A 22,479-nucleotide genomic window follows, 5' to 3' on the forward strand; every position below is an offset into this window, starting at 1 on the left:
AACAATTTAAAATCAAACCCCTTGATGAAATCTTAAGTAAAAAAGTTCCAAGTTTTGCTGCAGAATGGGAGCATTGTAATCGTAGGCATTGTAATTTTTTTTTGCGTTATGATGACCCGTTATGACCCAAAGATTGATTGGACGCTACTATATCCGTTACATTAAATAAATTTTTTTCTTCGTACGCAATTATTGTTGGCCTGATTCAATTTCTTTATTAATTTTTCTGAAAAAAAGAATGGAGAAAAATCTACATATATACAATCGGATATGGTCTAAAAACTGCATTTTCGAACTCCTTGGGTTATACTGAGTTGATATACGACAAAAAATATGAAAGTTAAATTTCGTCCATTACAAGGGTTCTATTCGGAAGGAAAAATCATAAAGGATACATAAATTCCAGTTGCAAATACTCGAGTGTCTTTGGGTCGACGATAATGACGGATGGCTCTCAGATTTTGATGGAACATTTATAGATAAAACTAATTGATTACAATGAGAAACTTCCTATCCAGGCTTAAAAAGAATTATCGTATTTGACACGATTAGAAAAATTTTGTTTCATAACTTTCTAATATATTATTTACCTGTAAGCATCATATAATGGGCATTGCCATAGGATAGGGGCATGCAATTATACCAATTCGTTCAAGGGATTTTGATAAATTATAATGGTCAGCTCTGGTTTTGTTGTTGTAGGAGATTTTTCCTCTCGACAATTATTTGTCCTTGAACTAGGATTTGCTTCTTTCATATGCGATTTTTCAATCTTCTAGTTTGAAATATTCTTCTAACTATATTTACCATCAATGCCGACTGATAAAAACTAACAAATGGACAGCACCAATGACTATCCTAAATTTCCAGAAAATTGTAAAATTAAAGGTATTCGAGTTTTGATATGATTTAGAAATGATATAGATTTGATCATTTTTGAGAAAAGTTAAATGCTAGGTAGAAGTATTTTATCGACTTAGATTAAGTACTTGATCTAGACATAAACCCTTTTGGTCAAGTACTATTCGCAGTCAATTTCCTTAACCAGAAAACGCGTACTCCAAGACTATCAAACGTATTCTCATTCCGTTGAATTCTTTTTAAAGTTAGCTCAATTAATAGCTGAAAAGTTTTTATGTACGTAGAGTCATAAAAAAGAAATAAATCTGGTATGAGTGCTTTGTAATGATCGGTTCTTATGAACGATGAAAACAAAAAGCACTCGTTGAAGCGGTCTTACAATCTTAAAAAATCGAAATCCAAGGAATTATTTTCAAAGACAACATTATCGCACTCATAATTGTTATTCGTTCTGTACAGGAAGGATGCAGAAAAATAGCTAATGCTGCTTGGCCTAATTACGCCCTTGAACTTCTACATTCGATTCAGAGATTACACGTCTTTGCATTTTTCCCCATTTTCAGTCTGAGATCATGGAGGTAATAGGGCTTATTTAACTACAGTGTAATGGTTACGATTTTTTCTTTCTAAACGTTCTTGCGTGCATCTCCGTAATTCTTCACAATATTATCGCCAGTACGGCGCGATATTTTATAAGCTTTGTCAAACATGCGAACGTAATTACAGCAGCCATTTTCATTCAAGTATTCAATTTTCCCATTTTTCATGTTATTCATAATACTCAGCAGATGGTAGCCCATCTGCATGTAGAGAAATTTTCTGTAAAATGGTAGTGCCAAAATGGGGGAAGGATTAATCGCGGAAGCATTCCTGTGTCAGCACTGGGAATTAAATTAAATTATTATCAAATAAGCGAATTTCTCTCTTGCTGAGAGAGGAAATTTCCAGTTATAATACGAGGGGTATTAGCTCCATTATTCCCCCAAATCAAATTTCGATCAATGGAAGCTGGGATTTCGCATCTGTCGATCGTTTTTTTTCTCATTCATTTCCACAAATGCCAATTGTTTTCAATTTGATTTCGTTCATTTTCAACTGTTTCATGCTGAAATTCTGTGAAAAAACAGTTTATTCATTGCTTAGCGACAGCCGAAAACTATCGCTATTATCGCTCAAATCCCCCTATTGGTCGACATTTGCTTGTGGGGAATAATCACTTTTGATATACCACGAAAGCTTCAAAATTATCGAATATTTCCCAATACGACCGTTGCAAAAAAGTGAACGTGTCATATTTTCCAATTTAAAAATTTGAAATCTTTCTGGAAAAGTTGACAAGCTCGTTTATTTGCCGGGAACTTAGATGGAAATATTCGGATTAATTTCAAAGCTCGAGTCCTATTCGGGGGATAATTTTTTTCGTTCAAATCTCAGGAGATAAAATTGCACCATCAGACGAAATCTATATCCAAAAGATGAGAAAAGATATTTCAATAAAAAAGAAAGATTGAAAAAGATGTTTTACTCGATGAATAACACATTGAATTTAATCTATCAATTTCAATCAGCGGTTAACCCGATCCAACAGATTTTTGTTTCAATATAGGTAAGAGACAAAATATTTGAGAGATATTAAGTATAATACCGAGTAGCCTCGTCGAATAGTGCAATTCTATTCGCTGAAGTTTGGACGGAAAAAATAATCACATAAATCCCTGGAAATTTTACTAAAGATCTGTGTGTGTTTCATTGATTACGAATAAAACTGTTTAACAATATGGGGTATTCAGAGTGAACTCAACGAGGATCAAACCGATTGAATCGCCAATTTTTTCATATATTGTGGACATCATTAGATGAACATTCAATTTTTTTTTAGATTTTTTGACGATACCCGAACTCCGCTATGATTTTTTTCTGCTTTTAAGACCGTAACTGGCGTAAGTATTAACCGATTTAACAATTTTTTCCAAAATTTTCTTTTTTTCATCTCCGATAAATGAACATGTATATATATTTTTTTTATACGAGGCCGTACCGCGCGCCACCGCGCGGATATGAAACGATTTCTGTAAGAGAGTTACGACTTTGTAATCTCGCGCCACTTTAGGCGGACCAATACGGAATGGTGGCTTCATGATTTCGAGAATTTCAATTCGATTCGATATAAATTGTCCATTTTCCAATCTCACTTCGCTCGGTAGAGTCGCGGATTACGGGCCCAATGGCATGCAATAGTGTACGAAAGACGTGCGTTATGGAGAAAAAATCCATTACGCACTTGTTGCATAATAGACTATTCTCTAACTGTCAAATTATTATAACAATTATATTGTTCTAGAAGGTGATGATGTTGGTATTGATTGGATTGAGTAAACTCGATCAATAATTATCAATATGAAAAAATTTCGTCAGTTTCTTCACCTAAGAAAATTCTGTATTTAATGAAAATGAATAATAATCATTAGAATTTATCCAAGAATAATCCCCCATAATCATCCTCTATACCAATATGATGATTATTATCAGAATCTAATCAAAACCGCCACGAAAATAGTCAATCGGTGAAATTTTTTAAAATGTGTATAATTCTCTCAAGTAAACGACTCATTAACAAAAATCTTTCGCAATGCAATATATCGTTGACGGTCCTCAAAAAGAAAACGCCATTGGTCACGCATTATTATAGGCCTTGACTTTCAGTTTGAAGCAAACATTTTGTGCTAAGACTAAAGCCGAACAACTGAAGGGCATTGTTGAGGTGATCTATACCTCCTTGAAAGTGTTATGTCGGGATAATAGGGCTGAAATTGTTAATGAAAAATTCAATGATTTCAATGTCATAACTTGACATTAATATTGGTGGAATTCGACGATGTTAAACGTTCTTATAGCTATTACGGGGAAAAGTGATTAGTCCTTGAGTTAGAGTTTTGAAAGAGATATTCCAGAGTTCTTCAGGTAATATGGAACGTTTTCAACGAAGATTCCGGGTTTGTCATCACGCTCCAAAGAATTTGGTCTATTTCTCTGACTTATGACTAATCACGAAAGTTTAGAATTTTTAGATATTTGCATTCAAATGTTTGGAATTTACCAAATTACTGCCGCAATTTCCCTGGAATATTTCTTATGAACTACAAACGATGTAATTCCTCTGACAATTATGAGTATCCAAGTACTTCAGACAATTTTTGTTCGAAGAAATTCTTTTCAGGATTCATACAGCTTAGTCAAATGTTCATTTTATCTGGGTCCATTCTGAGCATAATGTAGACCCAAGCAGTTAGGTTCTAGGAATAGTTTACAAGCACATAATTATTGCAAATTAATATCTATCAGGGAGAATCGACTCGTTTAATGATTTGACGATTTATTAAATCAATAAAGACCTTGTCCGGTCCTGAAGGTATCAGGCAAATATAAATTGTAAGGAGCAACTTTAGCCAGTCGTCGAATTAGTACTTGAACGACTGACTGACCCAGAGGCAATGATTTCACAAAGCATCGTACGTTCGATTGCAACAAGTGCCATAGATTTGTTGTATACCTGGAAAGATATCGGGTGAAGTCCCAAGTGTGCGTAAAGGCCGTAGTTGTCAACGGAGTGAAGTGCCGACGCTGCACCCCAGTGACCCACATTATGATGAATATATACGTGGACGTTATCCACGGATATTCGGATCAATTGATATTTTAAAATATTACTTGATTTTGCTTACATGGGCCACTTTGAGTATGTTCATATTATCCGCATCATCAGAGAAATAGCTTCATAGCATATCTTAATGAATGATGCATCTCGGGCACTACATTAGTTTCTGGGTATTTTACCGCGAATTTTTGGTTTGAACAGTGACATTTAAGATATAGTCTCCATAAAGGCAGTGCACTCGAATTTTAAACCATCCATTGGGTATGTTAGACTCTAACAGTTAGAGCATTTGTTTGGCCATATAACCTTGAATAACCTATTTTTTATATTTCCTAGTTTTTTTAAGGTGTTGGCGAATTAAGTTTCCGGACGAATTCACAAGACACATCAAATGCCCTGAATTTGTCCGGTGGCTGTATTGGATAGTCTGATTTAGCAGGTTCCTGATGTCCGGCATCAGTCCGTTCCAATGATTAGTGGAATTCAATTTGAGAGGTTATATGCAGTAGAAGTGCAGTCTTCTCGCAGGATCATTCGAATTTCGACCAACGTGAGCCAAGTTCGAAACTGAATAACATTTTGTTAACAGTATTTATTAGAGAAATTTCCGGAAAGAATTATTTAGTATTGAAGGATGTAAGATTTTGGGGAAAAATCAAATATCGCTGTGGAAAAGAGTTGAACCAACTACTTGGATATTCTAAGGGGGGTCATCAGTAAAAAATAGAAAATTTCTCAGTATGTCAGAGCAATGAAACTTATCGCTGTAGTTGGTTAAGCAGTTTCACAACTTCTAGAATTTTTTCAGAATTTCTTTGAACATAGATTTCGTCAACTTCTTAATTAAAAAAAGGCTTACATAGAGGCCCATATGAGCTTGTCATTTTAATCGAAAATTGACGTTATCAACAATATGAAAGAAGTGTAACTAACGCATTTTCTAGTAGACAGTTACTACAAGAAGGATCTTGCAGGGTTCCGTACGTTGTTTTGTGTAAAAAAAAAAAGATTTTTCTGGACAAAACTGATGAAAATTTCTCATTCAGGTTGGAATTCTGAGCTGGAACGGCAGTGAAACTTCGCAACAAAGATCAACGGTAGCGAACGCATGCGCGGCATTCGGCTACGCGGGCGATTCGAAAGATTATTGGGAATTCGAATACGAAACTAAATTTACAATTGAAATTTTATTAAAAAATATTATTCTCATTTAACAATGTCAAATTGTACTATAATCGATAACATTACTTCCTTTCGTTGGATCCTATTGCAAAGAAAAATCTTCCAAGGTTTCTTTAGCTTCCCCCAACCCCAAGAGCACTAGGACGTTATTTTATTAATTTATCTTCCGTCTCATGAAAAATTTAGAAATATGCTGATAAATATTCTTCAATTTTTGCTCTCGAGATTGGTATTTAACGCTGCTCAATCACTTTTCAATCCCCATGCATTTGTCGAATTGTCGAATGCTAAAAGCAAATTTTCAAAGATGAACAGGTTGGACACCCTCCGGAATCTGGTACTTGAAATTGAAAACCGACGACGGTGGCCGAATTGGTTGAACCGCTCGGCTGGATGAAGAGACCCGTATGGCACAGGCTCGAGTCCAGCCCAACGCATTAGTATCTTTCGAACACCGTCGAATGAAAGTCACCAAGAACCATCGAGAAATGCTGGGAAAATCATTCTTCCTTAAAGCTTGGTTGACGGGCGCCGTACCGGCCAAGGTTTTCTGAGCGGCCGTCGACCCATGATACCGTAAATACAACACAAAAACCCAAATAGAATAGACATAATTATTAATAAAACTATTGGAATTTCACTCGCATCATACGGATAACTGCAGCGTTTTACCGCCACGATCGACGCCAATCCTATGAAAATCAACACCAACAAATACTTTGTTATCACAAAAGTATTTCGTTTCTTAATCAATTCCAACTAGTGAAACTGTTTTTTTTTTCTATCGTCATAAATGTGTAACTGTTGCCAAAAACGATAAATCGCGTCATTCATATGAGTACTCTAATTTATTCATGTATTATTATTTATTAACAAACAGTTGAGCCGAAGCCTTTGCAGTTTACCCCCATCCTACGTTCTCAAAATATACTGATGACCTCTTAAGCGTGTACTCACGATGAGGTCTTTACAGAGTAAGGATTAACACACTATCAGCTTGGTGCTCTCATCGGCATTCCAATGACGTTTCGTGACCAGTTTTAAGTGTCAGTTAAATTTGATATGGCCTTAATGCAGTATTTATTGACAATATTCATACTTGATTTTTTTCTAATTCGGAGAGGTGATAGTCGAATGGATCCCTTAAGCCGAAAGTCCTTCCTCAACTATTTTTACCACTCAAATGACTCGCCCTGAACCTCGAAAACATCCACTCGAATTCGTTCAACAGGGCACAGGGTGGGTCAAACGGACCTCCTGCCACTCATGATTGTTTCCATCTTTTTTGTCTTAAAAAGCATCATTAAACGAATGCAGTTTCTTTCGTTTGCCTTCGATCATCATTCCAATAGTCACCGATGAATATGTATATTACAACTTTTATGAAGACGAAGTGCGGCGCATGCTCATCGGTGACGATGACAGCCAACCAAATAACTGATTTTAATAAGTTAGTTTCGCTAGATACTCACTTCCACTTTTTAATATCCTCATACCCCCGTTTTTCGTAGCTAATTAGCAACTGTGTTAAAAAAATGACCATTGTTTAATGCTCCTCTCTTCATTTGTAATCATTCCAGATAATATTAAGACGCTGCGCATATCGTTGAATCTGTTCTTTGTAAGAATTTATCAAAGAAAGCCAATTGATTCTCTGTGGGGTAAAAATATAAATTTTAATGGGGTTGTTGAGTTGTCTGTTCCACCTGTTGGAAATCCTATCAGCTGACAGGCCCCTACACAGACTCACACACACTGCCCACCCAGCAAAGACACTCGCACTATACGCAGCTATCATCTCTCATCACAGATCACCAACGGTTATTACTTTTGATATCTGAGGCGCCACATCCTGGACAGCTCATTTTTATCCCATACGGATAATATATTCGAGTCATGTGATCTCTTAAAATGAGATCGTCTCCCACTTCGTGGCCTACTGATAGCTACCATTTGCCTATCTCTCGTTAAAGTGTGTATACGGTCTCTTTTTCTCGGAACCGCTCGTTAATCCTTCTCTTCGGAAATTTACTATTAAGTATTTAGTACTGCTCTATCAATTTCAAATGTGATCCACTCATGTACTTTTCTTAAAAGTGACTCAATTGTGGTCAGCTCAATGATCTTTATAATAAATATATTGAGAATTTAAAAGAAACTGCGTAGAATGATCTTTTGACCTGCTCATCGGCTTCCCTAAGGGCCGTTTTCAGCTTTCTATCCTCAATCAAATTGGCAAAGAAACAGATCTCATAATAACCACCACCATGAATGTAATCGTGGTTAATCAAATTGATCAATACTGATCAAAATTGGGAATCCATAACCATTTCCAAAGCAATTAATGTCTGCATGAATAACTCCATGTAAATTTTGGAGGAAGAGCTACGCTCAATCTTGATCGATAGCCAGCCAATGAGAATATTGCTTTCACAATTGGAAGACAATAGAAAAAAAAACCTATAGAATGGGAGATAAGGAGTCCATTTTACGGGCGCGATACGTTTTACCACGCCCCTACGAAAAACTATGAAAGTATAAAAATAAAGAGGGACCATTTTACCCATTAAAATGCAAGAGCTACCGCTACATTCAATTTTTTTTTTTCAATAACCCCCTGACCACTTCAATCCGATCACAATTGATTTTTGGCTAATCGCTATAGGTACTATTGATCACACGTAAACTATTACAAAAGGGATCGAAGTGGCAGATCCATTTCGCGATATCACTCCATCAAGGTATTAGCAACTCCACAGGTGTTTCCGGACTGGTCGAATTAATACATTTTAAAAATTTTTCGCCGGTAACCAATCACGTGCGATTCAATTGTCAACTGTTCGCAGATGGGGCAATCTCCCAATGCTTTTCAGCTTTCAACGCCTGCAGCGCCATCGTAGCAACAGTTTTGTCGGTGTGCCGTACCTTGCCTCGCCAATCTGTTTGCCCAAAACTAAAATCCCTTTGTGTTTTAAAAACTTTATTTACAAGTCAATAGACATTGTTCCCGCTCCTGATCGTTATTTTATTCTATTCTGTATGAGAATAATTGATCTGGAAAAGTGTTTTGTGAGAAACGGTTTAATTTAGAGGTTAGGTGGGCTTACTGGTCGTCTTTCTTTCGAGATGTCACGAAAAGGTGCCAAAGAATTAAAGGTTATGTTGTTTCGATTGGATGAAGGCGGATTTAAGGGTGCCCCGATTCCTCAGGGTTTACTGCCCTTCGTGGGATTGGCTCTTGGTAATAAGCCACCCCTCTCACCCTTGGTGTCAACGCTTAACCAAGAGTTCTTTGATGGTGCCGTTAGAGGATACACTTTCGTTTGGACGAAAACCAGGAAGGGTTGCTTTGGTCATACAGACTTCCTTCGGAAAATTGTGTTTATACAAGAATGCCTTTTGACTCGAGGGTTATGTCGTTCCGTGTTTATCCGGGTCCTCTTACACGAGATGATCCACGCTTACTTGGATATTACTGGGTGTTCCCGTCTGGAGAACGGTAAACATGGGCCAGATTTCAAGGAGAAGGTGAAGGAATTAAATAAGAGATTAAATTGTGATCTTTTGGATGACGGGGACGTAGACTGGGATAGATTGGAGCCAGCGAGTCTTAAAAAGAAGTTTGAATGTAATCGGTGTGGTAAAAAGGTTATGCGCACAATCAGTCGGCCACTGAGTAACTTGATCTTCATGCCCTGGTATGATGAGCATGATAAGTCATGTGGCGGTAGTTTCATCCTAACGTGAGTAATGAGGATATTATCTGACATTTTAGTTTATTTCAGTAAATCCGATCTAACGAAAGAATTCTGTTTCTTTTAGGGGAACTGAGATTCGTCCATGTGGCCTCACCCGCTAACTACCTGCATTATGTTTGTTTTTTATTTGGCTTATTTGATAGTAATAATTATATCAAATTAATAAATATAATAAAAAATGTAATAATGAGTAGTATTTGATTGATGAGTAGTATCCGTATTTGATTTAGGTTGGACAACTTGGAATAGGATTTTCAACTTTCTTATTTTAGTCATTTTCAGATATTTTCCCCGCTTTTTCCAATAAATTTATAGATGTACATTTATGTAATATTTTTCCATATGAGTTTGTATTTCATAGATTTATATTAAAAAATTTTATGTGAATGACTTTTCTCTTCCTTTGTTGTTTGACGTATTTCATCCTTAATAGTGACAGTACCGACCGGGGTTTATTTATTTGCGATTTTGGACGTGAATGGTGTTACCTATAAGTTTTCAATCTCGGACTTATAACTTCTCTGGGAGTTCGTGCTTCTAATGATTTACAGTCTGAAATTTCAACATTTGTTATTATAAAAATATTGTTAATTGAAATCTCGATGATTGTTTTAAACATTGTGAATTTCTTTGTTTTTCAATATTTCTTTTAACTTCAATTTCTGGTTCAAAAATTCCTGAATTGATATTACGCTACAGAATTGAACAACATCTGGGTGAATGTTACATAAATGTCTCTCCGTGTGGAACAAAATCACCTCATGTGACGTCACAAGAATTATTGGAAAGGGTTGTAGATTAATTTAAAAATATATATCGATATAATTTTACACGAAAAATTATATCATGAAATCCACTTATTTCAGGAGAATCCCCCCCCCCCCCCCCCCCCCCCCCCCCCCCCCGCCGGATCAACCAACTCCTTTTGGTTAGACACTGTAATTGCGTCAACAACTAGGTACTTAATTTAACCGGGGAATTGTCTCCCCATCACTTCGTTACGTTTAATGGATCTCGTAAAGGAATCAATCAATATTTGTCCACCCAATGGATTCATTTCGCTTCGTTACTTGAGGTAAGGAAAAACTTTAATGAAAGTATCAGTGATTCGTAGAAAAACAAAAACTTACATATAATGGCTTGAACCTTAGCTCGATCAAGTGCAGGTTTGACAGGTCTCTCAGTTGCTGTACCAGCTCTACTCCATCGTTGTCCTGTAACGGAGCAGGTGGCTAATTCCGTTGGGCTAAAAAGTATTGCTGCAAGACCCCTAGTTAATTTTCTGTAGTCGCTCCATTTCACAGCTCGCAATTGCTCCTCACACACAGCTATACCTTCGCCCAAATGCACCTGTAAAAATGAGGGTAACGTGTTAGTGTAGAAATAGCTCGGCATTTTGATAGTCAATATTAGAGGCAACATACTTCAACATTTATGGAACAATTTCTGTTGTGTTTCGCATATTCCAAATTTTTAATCTGGAAATCCCGTAAATACTCAACTCCCAAATGGAAAATGTTGCTATCATTTGACTAGAATGATGCTCGCTCGCCTATCGTTTGACAAACGTTTGACCAACAATCAACTAACGATCGATCCTTGATCGACTGTCATTCGATAATCGTTTGTTAGTTCGTGATCAACTAACGACTGATCGTCGATCAACAGGCAACTAATATATAATCAACCTTTGACCAGCTATTAACTAGCTATTGATCATTCGTCAACGGTTGATCGATCGGTAGTTGACTGCTGATAAAAGGTCCATCGATCATCAATCAATTGTACAAGTCCGCAATTTGAGAGACCATTTTTTACATTTCCCACATTTTTGTGACGTCAAAGGAGTCGTTGGATATGATTTCAATTAGGTAGGAAGGGGAACAGGATAATCCTCGATATAATTTTTACAAGAAAAAGTACTCATCGTTGAAAATTCTGCGGTATTACTTTGAACCCATTACACTGAATAAAATGTGGAACGCGCAGTCTCACTGAAATTTCGTGAATGTATCGACATTTCAAGTATAATAAATCTTTCTAATTTTCCCATTAATTCTCAATTTTCAAATGTGCTATTGAGAAACCAAAAAACCAACGGTATGAATAATCAAAAATCGATAGATGTGCGAGACGATATTTAATTTCGTCGTACCGTTTCAACTTAACAAAATACAATATTGTCGAGAACAGGTTTTGATGTTTCAATCTGTAGCTTCAATATTTCGAATGAAAATTTCATGTGTATGTATTCCAATCGACGAAGGTCAACGGGTGTCTGTTGTAACGAATCGTCTGTCCCTATTGTTCTTTGATACGGCATGCGTCCTAAATAAATCCTCGAACCCCCGTTCGACAGCTGAAAAAAGCCAAACTGGCATAGCTATCCCAGACTGAAGATGTGTATTCCAAATAAAGATTGACCCCGAATTTACTCGTTCAATATCCGAATAAACTAGTGCTCAGAAAAACAAGCTATCGGGGTTCCAGGTAAAATCTAGAACTCGTCCAGGGGTATCAAGGACTACAGGCTTGTTTCACTTAAAATAAAACTGAGGAGAGTCGCTCTTGACTAAGAGGAAATTCTCCCAGGAAGCCACTGGATTTATAACGGCAGCCATGTCTACAACTCTTACTCTTTACTCTTCCTTTCCCCCATTGATTGATCTACTGACTCGATGTTATTCAATTAACCCGATCCAACTTCCAGATAATTAAGCCTAATTAGATAATCCCGAGATTATCCTGTATATACACACACATAGGTTTATATTGAATTAGTATGTGTGTAGGCAGATAGGCAGTAATGAGAGCTGACCCCAACGGATAAACACAAAGTAATTGAAAATATCGTCCGCTATCGTCTCGAAACTGATGACTATGTCGAAATTTTCATCTTGAATCGTCTTTTCACTTACTAGCGCCAGCTGTGCCAATTCCTTCCTCAAATATGGTATCTTCCATTGAAAATGAGTTTAGGAAAATCTAAGTTCTGCTTTTTGGATGACAGAACGTTCATGTTACGTTTGTCGAGTGATTAGTTCAATTGTTAAAAATGCAATTTGTAAAATTTGTTTGGTGTATGTTGACGACATTTTCGTTGTGGATCGATCATTCAAAGAACATTTGCAGAGTCTTCATACCATCTGCGATAGACACTCCTCGGGGAATCGGCAAACAGGAAGAAATTTCCTTCTCAAGTCGTCTGGTCACTCACGTCGAAATTCGTTGTTCTCCAGAGAAAGTTTCAGCGATCATTGAATAGCCAACTCCAGCCAGCAAAACGTTTGCACTATCCTCTCATTATTGTTAATTTGTCAAAGAGTTGATATTCATTGTTGAACCTCTCCGTAAAATCTTAGAACTCCTCTTAACTAGTCATCTGATTATAAATTAGATGTTTCTCAATTAACTCCAATTTTAATTTCTCTTTCCATCCACGACAGATGCTACCCTTTCACGATTACAAGTCGACTGAGATGAAGTAATTGCTTATTACAGCAAATTTCTTGGTAATGCACAACATTCATTACTGATTCATTATTTTTTGGACCTGAAATTCGTCACTCAAATGGCCCATACATGCTTGAAATGGCTTACTTCCTTCAAGATGCCGGTCAAATAAGTTAGGTTAAATAGCTCATTGCATTAAATTTATCTTCTCTCAAAGGCAATTCAGTCAAACCAAATTCCAACTGCTTAGACAGCAATTCAGAAGACTAGCACAACTCCTCTTTATCCACAATCTAAACGGATGGTCGAACGGTTAAATAGAATAATCATAAGTGATTTCACGGAATTGGTAAATTTGTGAATGTCAATTAAACAGATTGGAACAAATGGATTCCACTCTTAGCCTTCCATACTTGAAAACGTCAAACGACTCGGTATACCTCGGCAATATTGCTGGTGGATTGAGCACTGAAACATCTTCAAGATGATTCTTCGAACATCACAGAATTAACATTCTAACTGCAGTTCCTTCCTGTGCATTTGAAGCCTCATACAATGTTCAGCATAGTTTTGGAATTTGGTAAATATCTAGTTTAACCCCACCAAACCATGCTATAAGTTGTGTGGTGGAGTGTCTTGATTTCCGATTCTTCCTTCAGGTTCTGGAACCCGTTCTTGAGAGAAAACGATTAGGTTAGGAAATATGTTAGTTAGTACACCGCTCTCTGTGTTATCCAGGGCCACGACGAGGACGTGGCGGTGTGACGGCCCCAAAGACATCACATGTTGATACACTGAAGACAATGGACCCACAGAAAGATGTTAGTTTTTTTATGATAATCCCGCACAGATCAATTAATCACCACATGTATTGCCTCACCTCATCTAACCACCTAATATCGCTGCCTTAATCCGACGAGTACCATACCCACCCCTTCCCTTTTGTAGTTATTCAAATTATTGAAAATAATATAATTCAGTCGGCGTGTCGACAGTGATAGAAGAGAGACGGGAGGGGTTCAAGAACTTCAGTGACAAATGAGGGACCTGCACGGAATTACAACGGTGTATTTATCTTTCCGCCTGTATTGGCTCTTTCTCACTTTCTCTGTTCACTTGCCTTGTCTTTTTCAGGAGGTTTTTCTTGGCTAATATCAAAGAAATTATAGTTTCAATTATATATATTTACGGTGGAGTTAGACTATATATATACCTGGAGTTTTCATTCTATTCGCTCGTATTTTATAAAGCATTGGACTGAGAATGATGGCAGAGACCAGTCAATAATATCGATTTTTTGTACATTTCGCGAATACCTTGAAAAATCTAAAGAACAGCTTGATTTGATTAATATTGTTGTTCATAATTAGCTATAGCTTAAAAGCAATCGAATGAAATGGGAATTCGATAGTAGAACCCACATGACTTGCTGTCAATCAAATCAAAATTCTGGTTCTTTATTCTAAACTGCAGTATGATTGAAAACAATGTTCTAATATAAGAAATAAATAGCATGATATATAGTTTATCGCATTCACAGCTGACCTCATTTCGAAGCCGAAGTGGTCAACATTGACAGGATTGTACAATATCAGGATTAACCTTTATTCATCCTCGTCTCCCAATATTTCCATAATTTATTTCATTCAATGTGTTTCATTCAATCACGGCTCATAATAAATCAATCATCTTTTTAATTAATTTATTTTAGTATTCCGAGACGATTTCCAGAGATAGTCACAACTTTTCTACCATTCAATTTGGATTTGAAGAATAAATAGTTTTCTCTTTAATTTTTCTATTACATCATTTTCGAGGCGGATCATTATTTTTATTGTGGTCTGGTGGGGCTGAACAAGACATTCACCATTATTTTTGCGATTCGTTCTTTCCATTTAAGATTAATTCCTTTCTTCGATATACAACTCCTTCTCTGCAATCAGTCTCCGTTCTTTTGTTTTCAATTGATTCGGTTGTTCTTGATTCACGGGTTTAATGTTGTGCCGTCGGATTATTTTTGTTTACGAATACGTATAATCCTTCATGGATTGTAAAGACTACGTTGTCTGGAGAGAATTCTGAACACAAAGAGAATGCATGAATTATTTTAGGTTCCAACGCGGATTCGCTTCTTCCTTCAAGAGGACAATATCTTCGGTGGAAAACATAATGCTGACATGGGTTGCAAACCGAGTCGACTTCCGTAGACTCGAGTACGCATTTCAGGGTTAATTTTAGAGTTAGTAACGTAGGCTTTAGTTAACGACGAGATCGCTTGTATCTTTAAGGTTAGAGTGGACATCAGATAGGTGAAAGAGGTCTCGAGATAGTTAGCGTCCTCGGCGGTGGGATGTTTTCACAGATAATTAGTAACTCCTCCCGAGCAGAAATATTCGAGAAGAATACTTATAGAAGAGAAAGGAGCAAAATGGACCCGTAAAATGTTTTTTAAATTGCTGATTGGATAACAACGTCATTGTATAAAATTTGTATTTACAAAATTATGATTTAAGTGGGCGATTTCTTTGTTATTAAAGAAGATATTGAGAAAATAAAAACGAGAAGAATAAAAAGATAACAGATATCTTAAAGAATAAGTAGAAAAGTTTCATCTTCTAGAGGCTGTGAAATTCGAATCGGCCTAAGATCAACTAGGGTTATTGTAAGCTTCGAACGTCTAGGAAACCCAGAACATCAGGTCGAGCAATGATCATAACACGTTTAAGTTATCGGAAACAACTTGCTGACAAGTAAGCGAAAAAAAAATATCCTATAGCTTTGTTTAATTGCTGAGAGGATAATTATAATTATCCTATCAGCAATTAAACAAAAAATTTCACCTTTTTGCCCCACCCTCCCTTACGTGAAACAACTCAGATATACCTCTACGAAAGGCCAAGCAGAAAATCTATTATGAAGAATATATTTCCGATCTTCATGATCTTCTCTGTATATAGACAAATAATGATGAACAATAATGATGAATGAAATTGTTCCTAGTTTGGTTAGTTTTTTGGTTACCAACCGATAAAAATCACTTTTTGGTGAATACTAAAAACGAATCCTAATCCATCGATAATGTAGAATCTGGTCATTTTCAAAAGAATAATGATAAAGAAACTAGTACTTAGATAAATGCATTTGATAAGAGTAATTATGATCTGAACGATTTTATGACCCTCAGCCTCGATCTTCACTAAGGAAGTTTATTCTCTAAGGACTCTTCATAACCCTGCAGCTAGAACAGGAGCTCCAAATGTTCCCAATTCATCAACTGATTACTTTCGAGCTTATGAATATCACCACTAGGGAGGTTTGAGACAATTTGCGAAAAGCTATCATCAATCAGACACCTTGATCTGTTATAAGTGTAAAACTTCTGGACACACTGAGGAATGGTTTCAATTGTACGGGGAAGGCGAAGGAAAACTCGACAGCATCACGCATGCACGGAAATTATCTAGAGTCTCCACGAGGGACCTCAAGCAATTGCTTGTGTTCTCTTCATCTGCCCTACATGCGATGCAAATAATGAGATTACTTAAGGATATGCCAGTAGTTTGTTTAAGTCAACAACTTTTATAAAGGCGACATTTCCGTCGTTCTCCAAATTTTACCACCATCTTATGTTTCTCGTTTTTTTATTGCTAAATAATTTCTCTCGGACATTTCTTTGATAAATATTGTTAGCAAAATTTTATTCAGTTTTGCACTTGACTCACGTTGATTTAAATTTAAATTGTTCTTCGGCAACCCTGAACGGGTGTGTTATGTAACCTCTTCAATCCAATTTCTAGTCGCGAAATCAATTCATCCAACATGGCCGCCGGATAGATCGAGAGCATTTCAATTGAATTTTTCTCCTGTATTTTCCAGGCGAATTGTATTTTCCAATACCTTGAAAAACCTAGGAGATATAGGCAACAAATCATATGTATGATCATACAAACGCTTCATCATACCCAATAGTGGGATTACGATGCGAGTGTATTGCTTTTATTGAACCATGTGCTAAATGTCCTTTTATAATTGAAAAATTCTCAAAAATATGGCTGGAAACTAAGATTTAAACTACCTTCAAATAATTATTTGACCCTATGTATATATGAACCCTGAACTGGATTTCTTCCAACAGAAATGATCTGAAGTACTTGGATATTCTTAAATTTATTCTTATCCTTAATTTCTTCAGAAGTCATAAGAGTCAGAGAAGTATCAATAGGTGATCCCATTCAATTTGACGAGCTCCAGTACTGAATGATACCGGGAAGCAAATCAGCAAGAGTTTTTTAATGAGTTGGAATAACAATTATCCGCTCCTGGCCTTTTACACGGCAGACTTCAAGCAGTCTTTCATTCTGTATTTTGATGGGACTGATCGTGGATTAGGAACTGTACTGCATCATAATTCCATTACGTATGTCAGTTGAGTGATGTAGATGCTGGGTCCAGGTTTAATGCCACGGAAGATGAATGTTCGCCAGTTTCATGGGTAGACCATCCATTTTGCCAGTTGTGGAAGGATACAAATTTACAACATTTGGACATAGTTGAGGCTAAGATAATCTAGTAGTTCATCAAGAACCTCGTTGATATCAATACTCGGATGGTCAGATGAGCAATGGAATTTAAATCTCATTGCTTATCTTCAGATTTCACAACCATTTCAATTCTTTAGGATGTTGCCAATTTTAACAATTGGATAGACACCAAACATCAAGTCATTGATGGATTATCAAGGATCGACTGAGATGCATTTGAGACGATTCAGGATGGGAGCAATAATGAAAATTTTGAACTTTACTTGATGGTTCTCAACAACTAGAGTAAGCTTGATCCGTCCCAGAATGTTTTCTCTTTTTGCATTCAGTTCGCTCAACGCGTCATGACGCGGAAAATTAATTCTCACAGGCGAATTCCTGGGATTTTTATCGTACCGCAATTTCATTAGAATTTCAGAACATCTTGGCATTGAAAATTCAGAATTTTGTGGAAAAATTAAACATAACTATAAATTTTCGTTCTTTCTGCCCCGGAAAATGGACAGGAAACCAGAAAATTCTGGTAAATGCATTCTGCAAATTTAACCGACAGTGCTACTGTTCTGAAAATGATCAGTTAACTGTCTATGAAATTGATTTTTTTTTTGTAACAGTGAAGTTGGTTTGAGTCACAAATAGAAATAGCAAACTCCTAAAATTGAATCGATTTCTGTAACTTACCACTCCGTCGCTGGAGGATTCCTCGAATCCTCGGAATGCGGGCAATGCAGGCGGTGTCGTGCTCATATCAAGAGGACCAGGTGGTAACCACTCATTTCTAGATGGTGAACTGCCATGACCCGATGACATCTGTCTCCCCCGGGAAGTCCCCAGCCGTGGCCTGCCACGACGAACTCTTCTACCTGATGAGAAAAAAATACAATAACTTCTCACATTTTCTATCAAAAACTGAATTATGTTATTTGTCGAGGGAAAACATATCAATTCAGTTCTGGTACAGTGGAATCTCCGAATACAATAACCTAGGAACCGGTGAGGAAAATTGTCGTGATTTGCCAACCCTCACAGTGTACATCGCTCGAGCGGAGAAAAATTCGTAAATGGAGTCTTGAAATAGAATACCTTGGGCTCAACGGTTTGAATGGTTATATTAATGAGCTTACCTTATCTATATCGTTAAGAAATGTGGACGTCCGCATCAGAGGGGTCCACTGTGTTGGTTTTAGTTTTTAACATAACCGCAGTTTTTAGGTTTTAATCCAAATTCTTCAATTTTTTTTAATGACTTCAGGACAATGTCCAGTATCTTCTTCCGCGAATCCCGCAAATAATTCATAATTCTATCTTCATTGAAAGTATTATTTTCGTTTCATTGAAGAAAAATTGAAAAGATTGATGAATATTAAGTATTTAGTGAATAGGACTACTGAGGGAAGTAACTAATGTTCTTGTTACAGTCGAGAGGAATATGAGTTCAAGTAATATCTGTTGTATTTTATATTTATTGGGATTTGATAGATTCTGAAGATCATATAATAATCATAGTTATTATAATGATTATCATTTTTTGACAACCGCCGACAGTGGTTGAATTGATTAAATCGCTTGGCCGAGCGACGCGACCTGTGAGCCATGGGTCTGAGTTCATCTTAGGGCATTGGAATTTCAATCTTTTGGAAGCCGTCGAACGGAAGTCATTAAGAAATGTTATTTGCCGATGAAGCTGGTTGATGGACACCGTGCCGGCTAAGGTTTTCCGTGGTTTCCCTCGGTCACCAGGAGAGACTGCGCATGGCGTACACTGAGAAAAAAAATTTTTTTTGCCAAGAATATTTTCTTCCCACCAGTAAATCTGGCGATCACTGTGTGAGTACTCCCTTAAGACTTACTAATGCCAAATATATTTTCTTGCGGTTAGTAAATATTCTTGGCTAAAGTAAATTTTTTTCTCAGTGTACAGCGGCAAATGCGGCACGGTTAGCCAGGAAGTCCGCTCATGCTACTGCAGATTGATTAGATTAGATTTGGGTACGCGGATGGTCGAACTAGCCTCCCCAATGCCACCAAACTCAGATTAGAGTTATTGTAGCTCCGCTTGTTTTATGTCCGGATGCTACTGCAGATCCAATGTACAAATCCGAATACTAGACGCAGGGAATAAATAATAATAAAAAAATCAGTTATTGCGCCGAAAAATGCATCTCCAAAAGAAGGCACCACTTGTTTATTTACTATTTTATTGTGATTTAATCACAATTAACGCTGGTTTATGTTCAGACGGGTATGTTCTAGGTACTCAAACCATAATTTATTTATCTTCTAAGTAGAACTCAAGATATTAGTACCTTAAATTTTGATGCCATTTTTCTCAAAACCACATTTTTTGGACTTTCAACTGTGAAGTCCTATAATAGTACAGTTGTTTCACCTAGAGGAACATGGGCGCTCCTAAAATGTTCGAAATTGAATCAGATATTCATATAGATAAGTCTAATTCCACCAAAGTGGACTCTTTTCATGAGAACGTCCAGAAAGGGTTAATAATCGTTCAAACGCGAGAATTTGAAATAGTTCCATTCTGGCCTTGCTCTAATATAACCTCACGTAAAGGAAACATTGAAGTGCTGGGAATTATCATTCGTACATTTTTCTATTGCTAGGTATCTTATATGGAACATAAGCTGGCACGAATTTCCAGCAAGCGAATTACAGCGGCGATAGTGGGGGAATGGCTCGAGCATTCCAAGCGTGAGGTATTTTATTCAGAGACTCTACTGCATCTACTTCTGGGAAAGAGAAGTCTGAAAAAATAGCCAGATAGCTCAGCTGGGAGAGCACCCGATGCATAATTGCAAGATCTCGGGTCTAAATCCCCATCTCCTATACATTTTTTCAGGAAATTTTTCTTGTAATATCATGCCAGGAATTATCCTGGTCCTCGTCCTACCTAATCCAAAACCCGATTAGACGATTCGCTGTGACGTCACAGGACGTCGAATACTTTTTTAATTTTCCATCGTCTATGATCTGGGTGGATATCTCCAGTTTTAATTTTATTTCAAAATTTTAGTGGATTAAAAATTTCAGAGAGGTTCCCTCGGCTTTTACCTAATTCTATCAATTCATCGGAGTTATTATTCCATTGAACCTCTGAACAGAATTATCCGCCACCCACCAGTGGTGAAGCGAGCACACTGTGATATTATTATATGTCTGAACTCTCAAATTAATTTTACAATTAATTCATTAACATTATCCACAGAAATTACTAACATACTCACATGTTTTATTGAATATCAGTGTTTCTACACGGAGAGACCAATTTGATGAAAATTACTGTTTTAACTTACAGATTACCAAACAGACACTTGATTTTTATTGCATATTTCTCTCCGTGTATATGTGTAAAGTTTTCATATAAATGTGCCGTCATGATTCCTTTATCATAAAGTTGATTGAGAATGAATGATTGTTTTGATTGTTAACTTTTTATTTGTATTCTGATTGGCTGATGGATGGATTGATCATTTCCATGACTACGAGGATGTTATTGCGCGCTACAGCACTCACTTAGAAAAAGAGCGCGCGACATCGCGCATGATTGCCTAGTGTAATCTATAGTCAGTAATAAAAGGTAGTTATGACTTCATTTGTTCATTGCTCCCCCAAAATTACAGATGTCAATACTTTTTTTAATCTACACCGAATGGGTTAGCTCAAATTTTTCCACAAAAACATTGAATTTATTAAAATAAGTAGCACAACAATATGAAATTATTTCGAACAATAGATATAGATAATAGCATAATTTGTTGAAACGATTGTTCAGTAGATCATATACACGGACAGAAGAACGCATCAGAACTTCATTCCAATGGATGTATATAAAATGTCGTTTTTATTTATGCGAAAACAAAATTATAAATTTCATCTACAAAATGGTGCTTTATGTTAACATTCAGCTTGAATAACGGTTAAACAAGCGTCGTTTATTTAAAATATGCAAATTATTTACGTTTTGTAAACTTCACGTAAAATGCACTTAAAGACATGTTAATAAAGATAGAGAAAATTAGGGAATATTAGGAAAAATTACTTTTACCATCAGCAACAGGAATTTTTTTTAATTTGACAATCCACTGACGATGTTTTTAAATAGTATATTGTGTATCAAGGGCGGAAAGTCAGAGTTTTCCCACCCGAGGTGCACATGCTATTTTGCAACATGCCTGGAAAGGAAAGTTCATGTTTTGCTGGCTGAAAAGCGGGAGAAAAGTGAATACTTTCCGCCCTAGGGTGGAAAGTTGCTCCCAAGGGTGGAAAGTCTTGACTTTCCTCCCGTTCTTCAGACAGCAAAACACGAAGTTTCCTTCGCAGGCATGGAAAAATAGACTGTGCACGTCGGGCGGGAAAACACTGACTTTCCGCCCTCGGTGCGCAATATACTATTTCTAGAAACAGGCGAATTTGGAAAGTGTTTCTTCTTTAAAATAACCGATATAGCTCATTAATTAGTTGATCGGAGATCTCTCGTCGGATCGCCCATAACCGGACGCACCGAGAAAAAAAATTTCTTTACCCAAGAATATTTACTAACCACAAGAAAATATATTTGGCATTAGTAAGTCTTATGGGAGTATTTACACAGTGATCGCCAGATTTACTTGTGGGAAGAAAATATTCTTGGCAAAAATTTTTTTTTTCTCAGTGCGGGTACGCGGAATGTAAGTTATACGGACGCATCGACCACAAAAAGTCCCCCAACCGTCAGAGTTGCCCTGATAGCCCGAATTTCTACAATTTCTACTTGTAGTTAGCTACAGCAATATTTCTTTGTCAGGCATGATCAATCATATTTAATTGATATGGATGAGCCAAAGTGTTCAGAACTCATACTCCAAGAAATTAAACACCGCTCACCATATGGAACTACTTCTGGAAATGGAAAGAAATATGTTCCAAAACGTTACATTTAAACTTTTTGTTGAAAATGAATAGTATAATAGTGTATTACGCAACAAGTGCGTAATGGGCCTCATACCTACACGAACAGTTCGATTTTACTCCC

At 36.7% G+C, this 22,479-nt stretch overlaps 2 protein-coding genes across 3 annotated transcripts in view; one reads left to right on the top strand and one right to left on the bottom strand.

The window, feature by feature from the left end:
* LOC105263052 (protein abrupt) overlaps positions 1-22,479 on the bottom strand; it is a 65,657-nt gene that overhangs the window by 13,225 nt on the left and 29,953 nt on the right. The window contains exons 6-8 of one of the 2 annotated variants that reach the window (XM_011299017.1): positions 18,132-18,313; positions 10,587-10,806; positions 9,881-10,008 (exon numbers count right to left, since the gene is read on the bottom strand). In XM_011299017.1, coding sequence (XP_011297319.1) covers positions 9,941-10,008; positions 10,587-10,806; positions 18,132-18,313 — 470 coding nt within the window. In that variant the 3' untranslated portion in view covers positions 9,881-9,940. Of the gene's footprint in view, positions 1-9,880; positions 10,009-10,586; positions 10,807-18,131; positions 18,314-22,479 lie in introns of those variants that run through there. The other variant, XM_011299015.1, reaches the window with a different exon arrangement.
* On the top strand, positions 8,603-9,637 carry LOC105263054 (sprT-like domain-containing protein Spartan). Its single transcript, XM_011299018.1, has 2 exons — positions 8,603-9,441; positions 9,521-9,637. Exons 1-2 carry the CDS (start codon positions 8,825-8,827, stop codon positions 9,555-9,557), a joined length of 654 nt encoding a protein of 217 aa, XP_011297320.1. The 5' UTR covers positions 8,603-8,824; the 3' UTR covers positions 9,558-9,637.

The sequence above is a fragment of the Fopius arisanus genome, unplaced genomic scaffold (genome assembly GCF_000806365.1).
Source record: "Fopius arisanus strain USDA-PBARC FA_bdor unplaced genomic scaffold, ASM80636v1 scaffold00012, whole genome shotgun sequence".
In the NCBI taxonomy this organism is placed as follows: domain Eukaryota; kingdom Metazoa; phylum Arthropoda; class Insecta; order Hymenoptera; family Braconidae; genus Fopius; species Fopius arisanus.

Bases quoted from the DNA above. Each gene is read 5' to 3' on its own strand.
- LOC105263054 (XM_011299018.1), top strand. From the start codon at position 8,825: ATGTCACGAAAAGGTGCCAAAGAATTAAAGGTTATGTTGTTTCGATTG. The intron at 9,442-9,520 runs GTGAGTAATGAG...TGTTTCTTTTAG, and splicing joins GGCGGTAGTTTCATCCTAAC to GGGAACTGAGATTCGTCCAT.